Source organism: Neomonachus schauinslandi, chromosome 11 (genome assembly GCF_002201575.2).
Source record: "Neomonachus schauinslandi chromosome 11, ASM220157v2, whole genome shotgun sequence".
NCBI classification, from domain to species: Eukaryota; Metazoa; Chordata; class Mammalia; order Carnivora; family Phocidae; genus Neomonachus; species Neomonachus schauinslandi.
The window spans coordinates 49144547-49158742 of NC_058413.1; the positions used below are offsets into that span (position 1 = coordinate 49144547).

At 36.9% G+C, this 14196-nt stretch overlaps 1 protein-coding gene across 1 annotated transcript; it reads left to right on the plus strand.

Moving 5' to 3' along the window:
- Positions 1-403: 403 nt before the first annotated feature.
- ZNF214 (zinc finger protein 214) lies at positions 404-3411 on the plus strand. Its single transcript, XM_021685727.1, has 2 exons — positions 404-530; positions 1663-3411. Exons 1-2 carry the CDS (start codon positions 404-406, stop codon positions 3345-3347), a joined length of 1812 nt encoding a protein of 603 aa, XP_021541402.1. The 3' UTR covers positions 3348-3411.
- The last annotated feature ends 10785 nt before the right edge of the window (positions 3412-14196 follow it).

The window sequence follows — 14196 nt, forward strand, 5'->3', positions numbered from 1 at the left end:
CAGGACGATGAACATTTCCAGAATAAAAAGGGTTGGGGGATCAATTGACTTAATCTTTTTCAGCCATTACTTACTAATTTTTAAAATTGGGATAATAATAGTATCTACAAGAGAGGGTGGCTGTGAGGACTACTTGAAATATATGTGAAGTCCTTAGCCCAGTGGTTAGCAGACAGATGCTATATAAATGTTTTTGATGACTGTGATGGGCTTCAGTGACTGGATACATTATTTAGCCATCCCTGTGATTATGTCTACTCTTAACCTTTCTTGTTTTTCTTCATTATTGAAGTTCTTCCTTTTTTTATTTCATTTGTCACTTATGTTACCTGCTGAATGGCTGTTTCTTTGTCCATCTTCTCCCTCAGATCTCTTCTTCCTGGAAAACCTGATCTTTGACCAGATGGCAGTAACATTTGAAGATGTGACTGTTATTTTTACTTGGGAGGAGTGGAAATTCCTAGATTCTTCTCAAAAGAAGCTCTACAGAGAGGTCATGTGGGAGAACTACACAAATGTCATGTCAGTAGGTAAAGTTATCCCAGCTCTTAGATAATAGAATTAGTTTCTTCTGGGACCAGTTTTGTTGAGTATTTTGGTTCTTTATCTAGCTATTGTATTGAGATAGAAGAAATACGACCCTCAGAAATGGGTCATAAATCAGATGACAAGATAGAGCAAGACCTCTCCCAAGACACCTAGGCTATGTAATTAATAGGTATTTGTGATTTTTATTCTTATTTATTTTCTGGATTACACTTAAAATACAGATCTCCACACGTAATCAATTTTGTGTGGTCCTAAATTTGTTCTCTCTTCATACTATTTATACAAGTTAGCTTTTGCTATATAACAAACTACCGCAAACTTAGTGACTTAAACATTATTTTTCATGATTCTAATTGGTTAGATGGATCTTCTGTCATAGAGTGATCTGACTGGGGCTCAATGGTCTAAGACGAGACTGGACAGTCTGACTTACATGTCTGGCGGTTGATATCAGTGGGGATAATGGGAATGTGTTGACCATATGTCCCTCTTCAAGCAGGCTAGCTCAGGCTTGTTTACATGGTGGTGGTCACAGGATTTTCATAACTAGTGAGAGAGAGGGTAAGCCTCAGTATGCAAGCTCTTTCAAGTCTCTGCTCGTATCACTTTTGCTACTGTCCCATTAAACAAAGCAAACTGTTAGCCAAGCTAAAGTCAGCATGGAAGGGGAACACCCAAAGGTACAGAGTTCATGCAGCCATTTTTTCACACAATCTATCACACTCTGCTAGAACAGAAAAATAGAAACAATATTTTATTTCTTATAATAATGCCCCAACTAGAGTAACCTAATTAAATCTCAGTTTTTAAGATGATTTCCATGAAGCATTCAGCCTTACTTGTTTATTTCTAACAGTACTTGGTAAGTAGTAGATGCTCAAGATATATCTATGGAATAACTGAATAAGTGAATGAATGAATGAATACATGTATGAATGAACAAACACATGAATTTCAGACCAGATATGGAGCAGCCTAAGTCATAATCCTTTCCCACTCCCACCCACACATATATTCCTATAATTCTGGAAGTCGATACTTGAAATACTTGGAAATTTTTTAAAACCACCTTTATCTCACCAATGGATTATCTGCTTATTCTTCTTATTCCAGGAAACTGGAAAGAGAGCTACAAACTCCAAGAAGAAAGATTCAGATATTTAGAACATGAAAATCTTCCCTGCTGGCAAGCCTGGAAGAATGCCAGCGCTCAGATATATGAGAATAGAAACTATGTGGAAACTGTCCAAGGAATAGATTCCAGAGACCTAAAGCAACAAGATCTTTCCCACCATCCAGAATGGTTAATACTCTCCACCCAAGTACCAGGGTATGGGAACTATGAAATGACTTTTGAAGGTAAAAGTCCCAGGAACTTAAAATATACAAAGTTTATACCTTGGCAGTCCTTCGAAACAAAACATACCCCTCGAGACTATGCTAGAGAAATCAATGTGAATGATTCACATGGTTTTCAAGGAAGCAGATGCCATCTTGGCATATCTAGGAAAAATCTCTCTGTGGAAAAAGAACAGAAGCTTATAGTTCAACATTCTTACGTCCCAACAGTAGAAGCCCTTCCGGAGTACACTGGGGAGCTATGTCAACATGACCTAATGAAAAACTCTATGGAAGAGGAATACTGTGGATGTAATAAATGTAAAGAAATTTATTATTGGAACTCACAGTGTGTTCTCCACAAGAGAAACCAACGTGGAGAAAAGTTCTATCAATGCTCTATTAGCACAGCATGCTTCTCTCAGAGATCAGACCTATACAGACATACAAGAATTCACATAGGTAAGAAGCTGTATGGATGTGATGAAGTTGATGGTAACTTCAGTCAAAGCTTAGGTGTTCACTTTCATCAGAGAGTCTGCACAGGGGAGGTTTCTTATATATGCCACGTGTGTGGTAAGAGCTTCAGTCAGCTCTGTAGTCTTCACAATCATCAAAGAGTGCATACAGAAGAGAAACTCTATAAATTTGAATGTAATAAGGACCTCAGTAGAAATTCATTACTTCACATTCACCAGAGACTTCACATAGGAGAGAAGCCTTTTAAGTGCGATCAGTGTGGTAAGAGTTTTAGTCGGAGTTCAGTACTTCATGTTCATCAGAGAGTCCACACAGGAGAGAAACCATATAAGTGTGATGAGTGTGGCAAGGGCTTCAGTCAGAGCTCAAATCTTCGAATTCATCAGTTAGTCCACACGGGAGAGAAGTCCTATAAATGTGATGACTGTGGGAAGGGCTTTACCCAGCGCTCAAATCTCCAAATTCATCAAAGAGTACATACAGGAGAGAAGCCTTATAAATGTGACGACTGTGGGAAGGACTTTAGTCACAGCTCTGATCTTCGTATTCATCAGAGGGTCCATACTGGGGAGAAACCCTATACTTGTCATGAATGTGGGAAGGGCTTCAGCAAGAGTTCGAAGCTTCATACTCATCAAAGAGTACATACTGGAGAAAAACCCTATAAATGTGAACAGTGTGGTAAGGGATTCAGTCAGCGTTCACATCTTCTCATTCATCAGAGAGTCCACACAGGAGAGAAACCCTATAAATGTGATGATTGTGGAAAGGGATTTAGTCACAGCTCTAATCTTCACATTCATCAGAGAGTCCACACAGGAGAGAAGCCTTACCAATGCATGAAGTGTGGCAAGGGTTTCAGTCATAGCTCAGCTCTTCGAATTCATCAAAGAGTCCACACAGGAGAGAAACCTGATAAGTGCCATGAGTATTATAAGGGATTTGATCAGAGTTCACATCTTCACAATGATCACACATGAGAAACCTTATAATTACATTTAGGTAACAGCTTTAATTAAAGCTTAACATTAAGCCCAATAAATACTGCTGGGAAGAAAATTCTATAAATTACCCAAATAATCCCAAGCAACATTTATAGTTTCCCTCAACCCCCACTAAGAATCATTTGCTTCAAGAAGAAATCCTTAGGAGGATGCCTATATATTTAAAATGAAAGTGTATTTACTTTTTCTATTATATCATACATATCCATTATAAAATATCTGAAAGATTCAAGGAGAAAACTCTTGATCCTGTTTTATTCTAGCCTTTTTTTGTGCATTTTCATGTGTATGAAATCTTACTGTATAATCTTACTGAGTTGAATAACTCTGTATTTTCACTGACTTCAAAACATTTACTTAACATTTTGTTTTAAATGGAAATTGGCTAGCTAGCTATGAAATAGCACTCTGACTCCTCTGTAAAGTCCCTAGGAAGCCACAGGAAAAACACAAAACTTGAAACTCAAACTGGTAGATAATCTATTGCTCAAATGTGGAAGAATCAACTATAGGGAAGGACAATTCGATTGCTTATGACATAAGATAGGAAAGCACTGCATGACCCTTTATCTGAGATAGGATGTCTCAGGGATGTTACCTCTGTCAACCAGAAAAGTCAGGAACCAAGGAACCATCTTTTGCAGGGGTGCTGCACTTTGAGGTTACCACTCTCACACTTTGAGGTGCACTCTCACAACCCCCTCCCCAGGATTCCACATTGATTCATAGCTTCAGACACCACATAACAAGAAGTCCAGTATTTAATGTCTCTAAATAGGGTGTGAAAGATGTCAGCAAAAGCTAACAGAAGTGGATCTTCAGGAAACTGAAGATATTCCATCTGTTCAGAATTGGAGATTTAAGCAGTAGACTGATTTATTCTCAGAACAGAGAGGTAATAGAGAAATAGAACTAAACTCAGATCTATGTGCAAAACTGAATAACCTAATTATGGAAGAAGAGAGAATTTGGCCATTGTAAAATGGAGTAGAGTCAGCAGGAATACACAAGTCCTAACTATTGATAATATAAATATGTTTAGACATCACTGCCCAAGAGAAACTAAATTAAGTGGACTTGTTCAGGGAAATAACAGGGAATTGCAGTACCAAAGAAAGACCACCACCATGAAGAATTAAAACCCAAAAGCCCTGAAAATTAGTTATTTCAGTCTCCTGAAGAAATTTTCAAAAAACTGGTGGCTTGAGTAGCATGACAGAAAACCTGAAATCAGTGAAACTAAAGCAGAAATCCTTAAGTAGAGAAGAGCCTCTAAAATAAAAATAGTGAAAAAGGACTACAGGGAAATTTAAAATGGATCAAAGTGAAAGGCAACAGAAGCAGAATATCAAATACTGTAATGAATAAACTTGATCTTCAATGTATACAAAAAGGATAATGAGATGGAAACAATGAAAATACAGATAGGAAGTGCAAAGAATGGAGATCCAATGTAGGAATTAAAGGTGTTTCTAAGGAAGATAAAAGAATGTGGAATAGAATCAATGATCAAAGAAATTAAGACATTTTACCTGAACTAAACGTATATATGCTCACTAGATTTTAGGCAAAACCAATATAAAAACCATGCTTAGAAACAGCTTAGGGAAAAGAACAATTGAAAGCATGCAGAAAGAAAAATTCTGGTTATCTACAAAGCCAGTGATAAGAGAATGGATAAAGAACTTCAAAAGTAAATGTCAAAAGACGGTGGAATGACACCTTCAGAGTTGTGAGATTAAAATCCCATTGCACCTATGGTATTTTTTTTAAATCAACTAAATTGTCATTGTCTAAACTGCGCAGGTAACAGATAAGAAAACAGGAAACATCATACATGTTCCATTTTTTTTATGTTCAGTTAGCCACCATATAGTACATCACTAGTTTTTGATGTAGTGTTCAGTGATTCATTGGTTGCATATAACACCTAGTGCTCATCACATGTTCCTTTTTTTTTTTTAACATGTTCCTTTCTTGAAGAGAGCTCAAGAATGTGGAAATTATGGCCTAAAACTGGTAATGAGCACTAACATCAGTTAAACAATAACTGTTAATTTGTTTACAAAATGTCCAAAATTTTAAATAGCTGTACAAAAAAAATATTTAATATACAAATGCTGAGTATAAAAGCAGATTATATATAAATGCCTGAGAGGGAGACTATGACTGTCAGACAAAATACATGGGTTTAAATTTCAGATCTACAATGAATAATTTTTTAGTATAAGTATATCCCAAATATTGAATGGGACTTACACTAAGAAATTATTTGCTTATATGAAATTCAAATTTAATTAGGCATCCTGTGTTTTTATTTGGAAATCCGGCAACCCTATGGGGATAAGAACAGCGAAGGAAAATGTGCTACATTTCTGATCCTAAATAGGGACTCTACATCTTCTTTAACAATTGAAGAAATAAAGGTATAAAAAATATATTTTTTTTTTTACAAAGTTAGAAATTGGAAACTAATAGAACTAAAGCACATATGCCTTTCAAAACAGGAGAAAATAAAAACAAAGACTATTCAGTCCCTATTAGCAAAAGACAAAAAAATTAAAGCAAAATGGTATTAATCAGTAACTTATTAATTGATCAATTGCTCAATATTAATTTACTGATTAATTTTATTGATATAAAAGAATAGGCAAAAAAATAGGTGAAGGTTTATTATACAAACATAAGGGAGTGCCTACAATATGTTTTTAAAAGTTAATAAAAATGAACTAAAGGTTTACCCACAAAAACCAGTAGTTTCCTAAATTCTTGCCATAATCAGAAAATATAATGGGTAGAAAAAAGTATGGTTTACAATAACACTTAAATTTCTTTTCTAAAAAAGAACAAGTAAAAATAGAGATGAAAATAATGAAAAACTGAGGAAAATAAAAGAGGACTTGCATAGAGAAGTCTTATAATTTTTTTTAGAGGAAATGTTCCTAAGTTAATCTATAGATTTCAAATTTCATCAAAACGCCAATGAGATTTGAAATTAAAAAAAAATCTAAAATCTTTTAAGAAAAACAGACATTGGAGAAGAGCAAAGATAATTTATAAGATCAATGAGATTGCCCTAAAATAAAAAGTAAATGATATACTGAAATTAATGGAGAACTTGTACATTTGAAAAAAGTGTTCAAAATGCTCAGTCAGTAAATCACTTAGAAACAGACCAGCATATGGATAACATATGTAATAACATATTTATTTTTTTTATTTTTTTTTTAAGGTTTTATTTATTTATTCATGAGAGACAGAGAAAGAGAGAGAGACAGAGGCAGAGGGAGAAGCAGGCTCCCCGTGGAGCAGGGAGCCCGATGCAGGACTTGATCCCAGGACCCTGGGATCATGACCTGAGCTGAAGGCAGACGCTTAACCGACTGAGCCACCCAGGCATCCCTGTAATAACATATTTAGTATATATGCATATATACTTTACATATTAAAAAGATCTATGAATAGGAAAAGGATTATTCAGTAAATGGTGCTAAGAAAATGACAACTCTGGTGAAAAACAAAATTGGGCTTTCATGACATACATCGTATATATATTGTTCTAATATCTATTTAAAGTACAGGTTTTCAGGCAGACTTCCATGAATCTCCATGTGGTTTCATGAAGGCTGGTGTGTCAGAAATGAACTACAAATTTAACCCCATTTTTATCTGATTCATATTCAAGATTAGCATAAGATTTCTTTCTAAAGAGGGTTGTGCTGCTTTAACATAAATATTTAAAATTCACCGAAGTGGGTTTTTGTATGGTTGAAAACACACATACACATATGCATTTTTTGAGAATTAGATAAAAAGGAAGAACTCAGAAAAAAAACCTAAGAATTTGGCCACATAAAATTTTCTAAACTGTAGGTGAAAAACATGGAAATCCGACAATAGGGAAAATATGTCATGATTATGACAGTTAAGAACTTTTATAAATTAATAAGGAAGATGGACATCTACTAAAAATTGGTAAAGGACATCACCAGATTAAAGCAATAAAATACCACTTCTATTAATTATAATAGCTATTTTCAGTGAGAGTACAGAGTGATCGATACTTATACACTACTTACAATAAGTATATTATTGATAGACTCTGGAAAGCTATTTGGCTAATCATAAGCCTTAAAATTGTTGATATTCTTTCCGACAGTGATTTCATGTCTAGGCATATATTTTTTGGAAATAGCTTACACATTATTAGAGCGATTCTATTTCCAAAGAACAAAGACCCACTTAAGTTATCTAATTCAAAAATAGAGCTATATAACATTCATGTTTTAAAATCTCCCAGAAAAAATCCAAGGACAGAAGCTTTCATATGGGAACTTGCTCTAGAAAGCCATTAGACAAAGCCACTCTCTCAAAAACTTGTTTCTCTTTCAGTAGCCTCTCCTCTCTACATATTGACCTCCTGTTTACTTACTCTGCAAGTCTAGAATTGCCACCACATCCATGAATATATGTTTTTAAATTCTATTGCCTACCGCTGATTTGTAACTTCCTTCTGGGTCTCTATTCACATTTCTGAGTGGGGGAAGATGATTGGCTCAATTTTCATTACTACCTCTACACAAGCCTTTGAGGCCAGGCTAAACCACAGGCTACTGGGAAGCCTTTGGATTGGCTAGCTTTGTATCAGATGTTCACTCTGGTCCCTTCAGACATGCCCAGGGATGGGATAATTAGGCATATAACATGGCCCTTGAGGGCTCATGTTCCAAGAGATTTCCCCAGAAAGTGGCAGGTTTAAGCCTTCTGAACTACATTAGAACACACAAAGATAAATAAATGTTCAAGATATTTATTGCAGTATTTTTATGCTGCACTCCCCCCCCCCCCCCCAAGGGGAAAGGTCCTATATGTGTGATGTTCTGCAGTCATTCAAACTTATATTTTCCAAGAATATTGTAATAATATACTTATGGTGTCTATTGAAAACAAGATATAGAACTGTATATGGGTAAGATTCTATTTATAATATATATATATTTATATAGTTATTCCCACGGGGGAAAGTTGGAGATTATATATATATGCATATATATATACACACAAAAAAAATGTTATTAGTGGATCTATTTGATAGGATGGATTGTGGCTATATTTATGTTCTTCATACTTTCCTGTATTTTTCATATTTTTATTGGTGTTTTATTTTCAAAAATAAAATCACATTTTTACATACAACTTATTTAAAATGCTAATGGTTACATGATATTCCATTGTGTTACTGTACCATAATGCTTAATTCTCTCTATATTATCAGGGATTCAGACTTTTCATTTTTATATCATGAATTTAACTGCCATGTCACCGTGTATGAAGTTTCCAATTATTTTTGTCAACTTTTATAATTTTCTACATTCAATTATTGGATTGAAATATAGGTCACAGAAGTGTAATTTGTGCAAAGAAATGAAATCATGAAAATAAATGATGTAGACGACCAGCTACAAGTAGCCTGACACTGATGGCGCAGAAGTGTGAAATTGGAAGGAGAGGTTAGAGGATGGCCCGACCATGAAGGACTTCCTGCGTCAAGTTAAAAAATTTCTGTTAGTCATGAAGAAATATTAAAGAATCTTAAAGGAGGGTGCGATACTATCGTTTTGGAAAGATGACTTTAACAACAGTGTGGAGATTGGGTATGTTGTAGAGTTGAGGGGAAGAGAATGAGCAAGAATGGAGGCCACAAGACCATTTAGTACACCACTAGGTGGTGTCATTGAGTTTTGACAGTAGGAGATAGTTTCCTTTTTTAATTGTTCGTTTTATTTTTCCCTTGTGTGCTCACCAGCGTAAATTTGGAAAACATACTAAAAATGAGGTTAAGTGAACTATACCTCTGAACCTAATAATACACTATGTTAATTAACTGAACTTAAATTTAAAAAATAAGGTTAAAGATAGCCTGAAAAGCCACTGAAGAGAGGGACATGATTTAACTTTAAATTTTAACAGGGTCACTCTGAAGGCTGTGAAGAATTGACCAAAGGTAGGGGCTAGAGGCAAAGCAAGGATTCCACTTAGGAGGTATTGCAGTAAGGCCTACAAGAGATAAGGTGTTAACCTAGTATTAACTGGGGAGGTGAGAGAAATAATCAAATTTGGGATAGATTTTGAGTATGATGAATATAACAGAAGGTAGTTCTAAAATTGGGCTTTGGATAGCATTTTAATCTGTAAAAAGAAGACCAAAATAGTTTACAGACAGGAGGAACTGCTTGTAAAAACTTGTAGTTAAGCAAAGAGGGTTTTAGGAAGAGTGAAATTATTCTGTCTAGATTAATGATTTCATTTTGGAGTTTGAGCTACTCCTACAGATGTAGGGTTTTTTTTATATGGATAATATGAAGTTCAAATTGTGCCATAGGACTAGTCCAGCCCAACCTTGGGTAGGAGTTAGGGTGTGATTCCAATCTTAGTCTGAATAAATTGAAATAACCTGGGGGGAAGGCAGTTGGGTATTTCAAGCAGACTGAGCAAAATATGTAGTCTTAGGAATAAGTATAGCCTGATGGTTAAGAGCTAGGCTGCCTGAGCTCACATCAGTTACTATGAAAAGAAGGTATATTTCCACCTAATGTCAAATTAATCATTGGGTCAGTGTGAACTAGGAGTAATGCAGACTGTCATCAGGCCAACTATCAAGAGTCAGGCAAATCTGCCAGAAATGCCTACCAAATTAATTAGATCTTAATACCTATTGAGTATTGTATTAGGCTTATGCGATCCACTCCAAAAGGTAAAGTAACACTAGCGTGTTTTTGTTCATCTTCGCAGGTTCTAGAACTTGTAATACGGACCGCTGTGAGTCATTTGTACAGGTGTCTTTCACTAAACATTACCGTTAATTGTCAAATGAATTCTAACTTTAACATTTTTTTTGAAAAAGTTCCTGGTGAACAGTGAAAAGCACTGTGGCTTAAAGATCTGAAGGACTAAGTTTAACCTAGGGTCTGACTTTTATCGATGGCATGGTATTGGGACAATCATTTGACTTCTCTGAGTTTAAGTACTCTTAGCTGTAAATTATAGAGGTTCAATTAACAAGAGTCTTAAAGTCCCCTAATGAACTCTAAAATAGTGCATACCACATAAAATATGAATTTTCACAGCACACTCTGCGAAATCTTAACAGTTTAATGCCATTTTAATTTCACAGTCACTTCAAGGAAGGTCCTAGTAAGCGCACGCTATAGTCAAGAAAAATCGTGGCTCAAAAAGGTTCGCGATTAGCCCGAACACACCAAGTGGAGAGGCCCAGCCGGCCGGAAACCATTAAGTCTTCAGACACCATATGGCAACGGCTTTTATGGCTGGGGACTAGAGGTCTCGGTACACTTCCAATAACAAGTGCAAGAGAAGAGAAGCCCAAAAGTCAGAACGGTTACCCGGTTTTCCTGGGAAACCTTGTCAATTCCAGGACCGCAGAGTAGACACGAAGATAGGGGTGGTAAAACGACCCAGCCAGCTGAACCCCATCGCGCTTGCGCAGGAGGACGGACGCAGCCGCAAACCACCACGCAGGCTCCGCGACGTTCCACTTCCGGTTTTCCTGTCCCGCCCAGACCCCGCGGGGGCGGTGCCTTCCGGCCGGGATAAAAACCTTAAGGCTACCTTGGCTTGAGAGTCCCTTAGGGATGAAGTTGAGTACTATTGCTGTGGTAGGCTGACCGTTCGAACCTTCCAGCCTGCCCTGCCCTCTCACACTAGAGGCGCTTCTAGGGCAAGCAGAGGTTTAGGCTTGATTTCTTGTTTTTGTTGATAGGGTGAAGCTACGAATTGTAGCCGCACTTACCGGAACTTCTTGCAGCTTTTGGGACTGCCTACAGTGAGCTCAAACCACTAGGGGCTGAGCCAGGCGGATTTTATTCTGGAAATGACGGGAGGAGTTTGGAATCCATCTAATTCCTTAAGGATGTGGGAGTTCAGATCACTTTATAGTGTCTCTCCTAGAGAAGTGATCTCATAAGACTGCAAAAGGGACTGTCCTTACACTCTTCTCCGGCCCCTCCCCCTCTTACACATTTCCATTCAGAAGTCAAACCCACTGAGATGTTACCATTTTGCCGCAATGAAGACGTAAAGGAAAATTCTGTAACTAAAACGATTTTCCTCACTTGCTAGACTGGTACATAGTTAATGTCTATGACAACTGTGGATCTTGTTTAATAGCCTATTTCAGCCATTACAACATCAAAATGAAGTAATGGGGGCAAGAATAAACAACTTGGGTATCAAGGAGTACTTGGAGAAGATTGATAAAGCAGAACTGGTATTGGTGAATTACTAAATTCAAAGCTCACATCTATGAAGATGATAGCAAATAGAGCCCAGTCAGGGCCACTAATCATAATTCAATCCTAATTCAGTGTGAACAACAAAGTATTTTTTTATTCAAAGAAATACACAAATTTGTTGGTACCTGTGTTGGTTAAGGGACGGCCTTCGGCTCAGGTCATAATCCTGGAGTCCCAGGATAGAGTCCCACATCGGGCTCCCTGCTCAGCGGGGAGTCTGCTTCTCCCTCTGACCCTACCCCCTCTCCTGTGCTCTCTCTCAAATAAAATCTTAAAAAAAAAAATACACAAATTTGAAAAAAGTACTGATGTTATAGTGGTGGGATCATTAGTATTCATTTAAAAATGTCTTTGGAGAGGGGCACCTGGGTGGCTCAGTTGGTTAAGCATGAGATTCTTGATTTTGGCTCAGGTCATGATCTCAGGGTCCTGAGATAAGTCCCTCAGGTTTCCATGCTGTGCGTGCAATCAGCTTGGGATTCTCTCTCTCCCTCTGCCTCTGTGCCTCACCCTGCTCACGCACTCTTAAAGTAAATAGTATCTTTAAAAAAGATGTCTTTGGTTACATCGTTTTACACTGAGATGTAAAAAATAAGTGGTCAGGTCTATTTCCTACTCACATTCAATACTATTTGTTGCCAGCCAGTATGCTACTTCTTACAGACTAATTGTCCCCCCAAGTCATACTAAGTAGTTAGGGGATACAGTCCAATAAATAATTGTAATAGAATTCCTGTAAGTGCTGTAAACGTATAAGTATGTGGAATTTAGTACATAGATTTTCTGTCTTTGGTTGTCAGAGGTGGCTTTCTAGAGAAAGAAATCTCTTTAGTTAAACTTGAAGGAGTGAAAATTAGCTAGATGAAGAGGAGGTCTCCATGAATAGGAAATATATGGAAAACCCTAGAGCTAAGCACATGCGGTGGATGGGAAGCTGGAAGCTGCTGCATGGCTGACACATGGAGTACAAAGGGTGCGGTGCAAGAGAACATTAGAATATGAAAGACAAGGTAAGTCGTTTCAGAGTTTAGATTTCACCTAAAAGTTCGCAGGGAGTATTTGAAAGGTTTACGCATTTGTGTGCAATAATCAAAATTTGTATTTCAAAAAGATCCTCTGCCTGCATTTCACAGAATTTCAAGGCAGAGACACTAGCTGAAGTAATGAGAGAGAGAGGATAGTAACCAGAATATAAATATAGTACCAGTAGGGACATATGCAGAGAGATACAAGGAAGAGTCTAAAGATTTGGTGAGCATATTAACTAAGGATATAGGGCAACCTGTGGTACAAAAGAAAACAAAACCAGGAGCTTCTACATGACTGAAGTTTATTTCTCTCTAACCATCTGGAGGTAGATGGGTGGTCCATACTGGCTCCCACTTGTAGTCCACTGCAGTTACTACAGTTTTCACGGTTCTCCAGCCAGCAGGGAGAGGGAAAGGTGTCAGGAGAATAGAATGATGCCTAGCTGCTTGAAGGGCAAGACCTGGAAGTGACATACATCACTTCTGTTCACATCCCATCAACCAGGACTTACTAACAGAAATTTAAAGTTGGGTGGCTATGTGCCCAGCTAAACTTCTAGAACAATGAAAATTAATAAATATAATAGATAACAACTAGCAGAATGCCTTAGTAATTCATGGGATATGGCGTATGGGCACAGAAAGAGGGGGCAGGTTTTTGAGATTAGACACTGGGCCATTCCCTGCACTGAGGCTGAATGGCAAAGATCTTCCCATTTGTGCCTTCTTCAGTTTCTTTCATCAATGTCTGATAGTTTTCAATGTACAGATCTTTCATCTCCTTGGTTAAATTTATCCATAGGTATGCAGTTGTAACTGCATAAAAAGAATAAAATACCTATGGATGAATTTAACAAGAAGGCACAAATAAGGAAGATCTTCCATGCTCATGGCTTAGAAGAATACTGTTAAAATGTCCACATTACCCAAAGAATCTACAGATTCAATGCAACCCCTATCAAAACCCCAATGGCATTTTTCACAGAAAAAAAAAAAAAAATCCTAAAATGTGTATGGAACCACAAAAGACCCGAACAGTCAAAGCAATCTTGAGAAAGAAGAACAAAGCTGGAGGTATCACACTTCCTGACTTCAAACTATATTACAAAGCTATAGTAACCAAAACCGTATGGTACGGGCATAAACACAGACACATAGATCAATGGAAGAGAACAGAGTGCCCAGAAATAAGCCCTCATATATATGTGGTCAATTAATTTGTTACAAAGGAGCCAAGAATATACAATGGGGAAAGGATAGTCTCTTCAATAAACAGTGTTGGGAAAACTGGACAGTCACATGCAAAAAAGGATGAAAATGGACCACTCTTATACCATACACAAAAATTAAATAAAAAATGGATTAAAGACCTGAAACCATAGAACAAATGAACATAGAATAACTTTGCACATTAACTAATCATAAGTGTTCACACTCCAGTATTTTTTTTTTTTTAAAGATTTTATTTATTTATTTGAGACAGAG

Coding starts and splice junctions, on each gene's coding strand:
- ZNF214 (XM_021685727.1), top strand. CDS start 404: ATGGCAGTAACATTTGAAGATGTGACTGTTATTTTTACTTGGGAGGAG. Junction 531..1,662: donor CACAAATGTCATGTCAGTAG/GTAAAGTTATCC, acceptor TTCTTATTCCAG/GAAACTGGAAAGAGAGCTAC.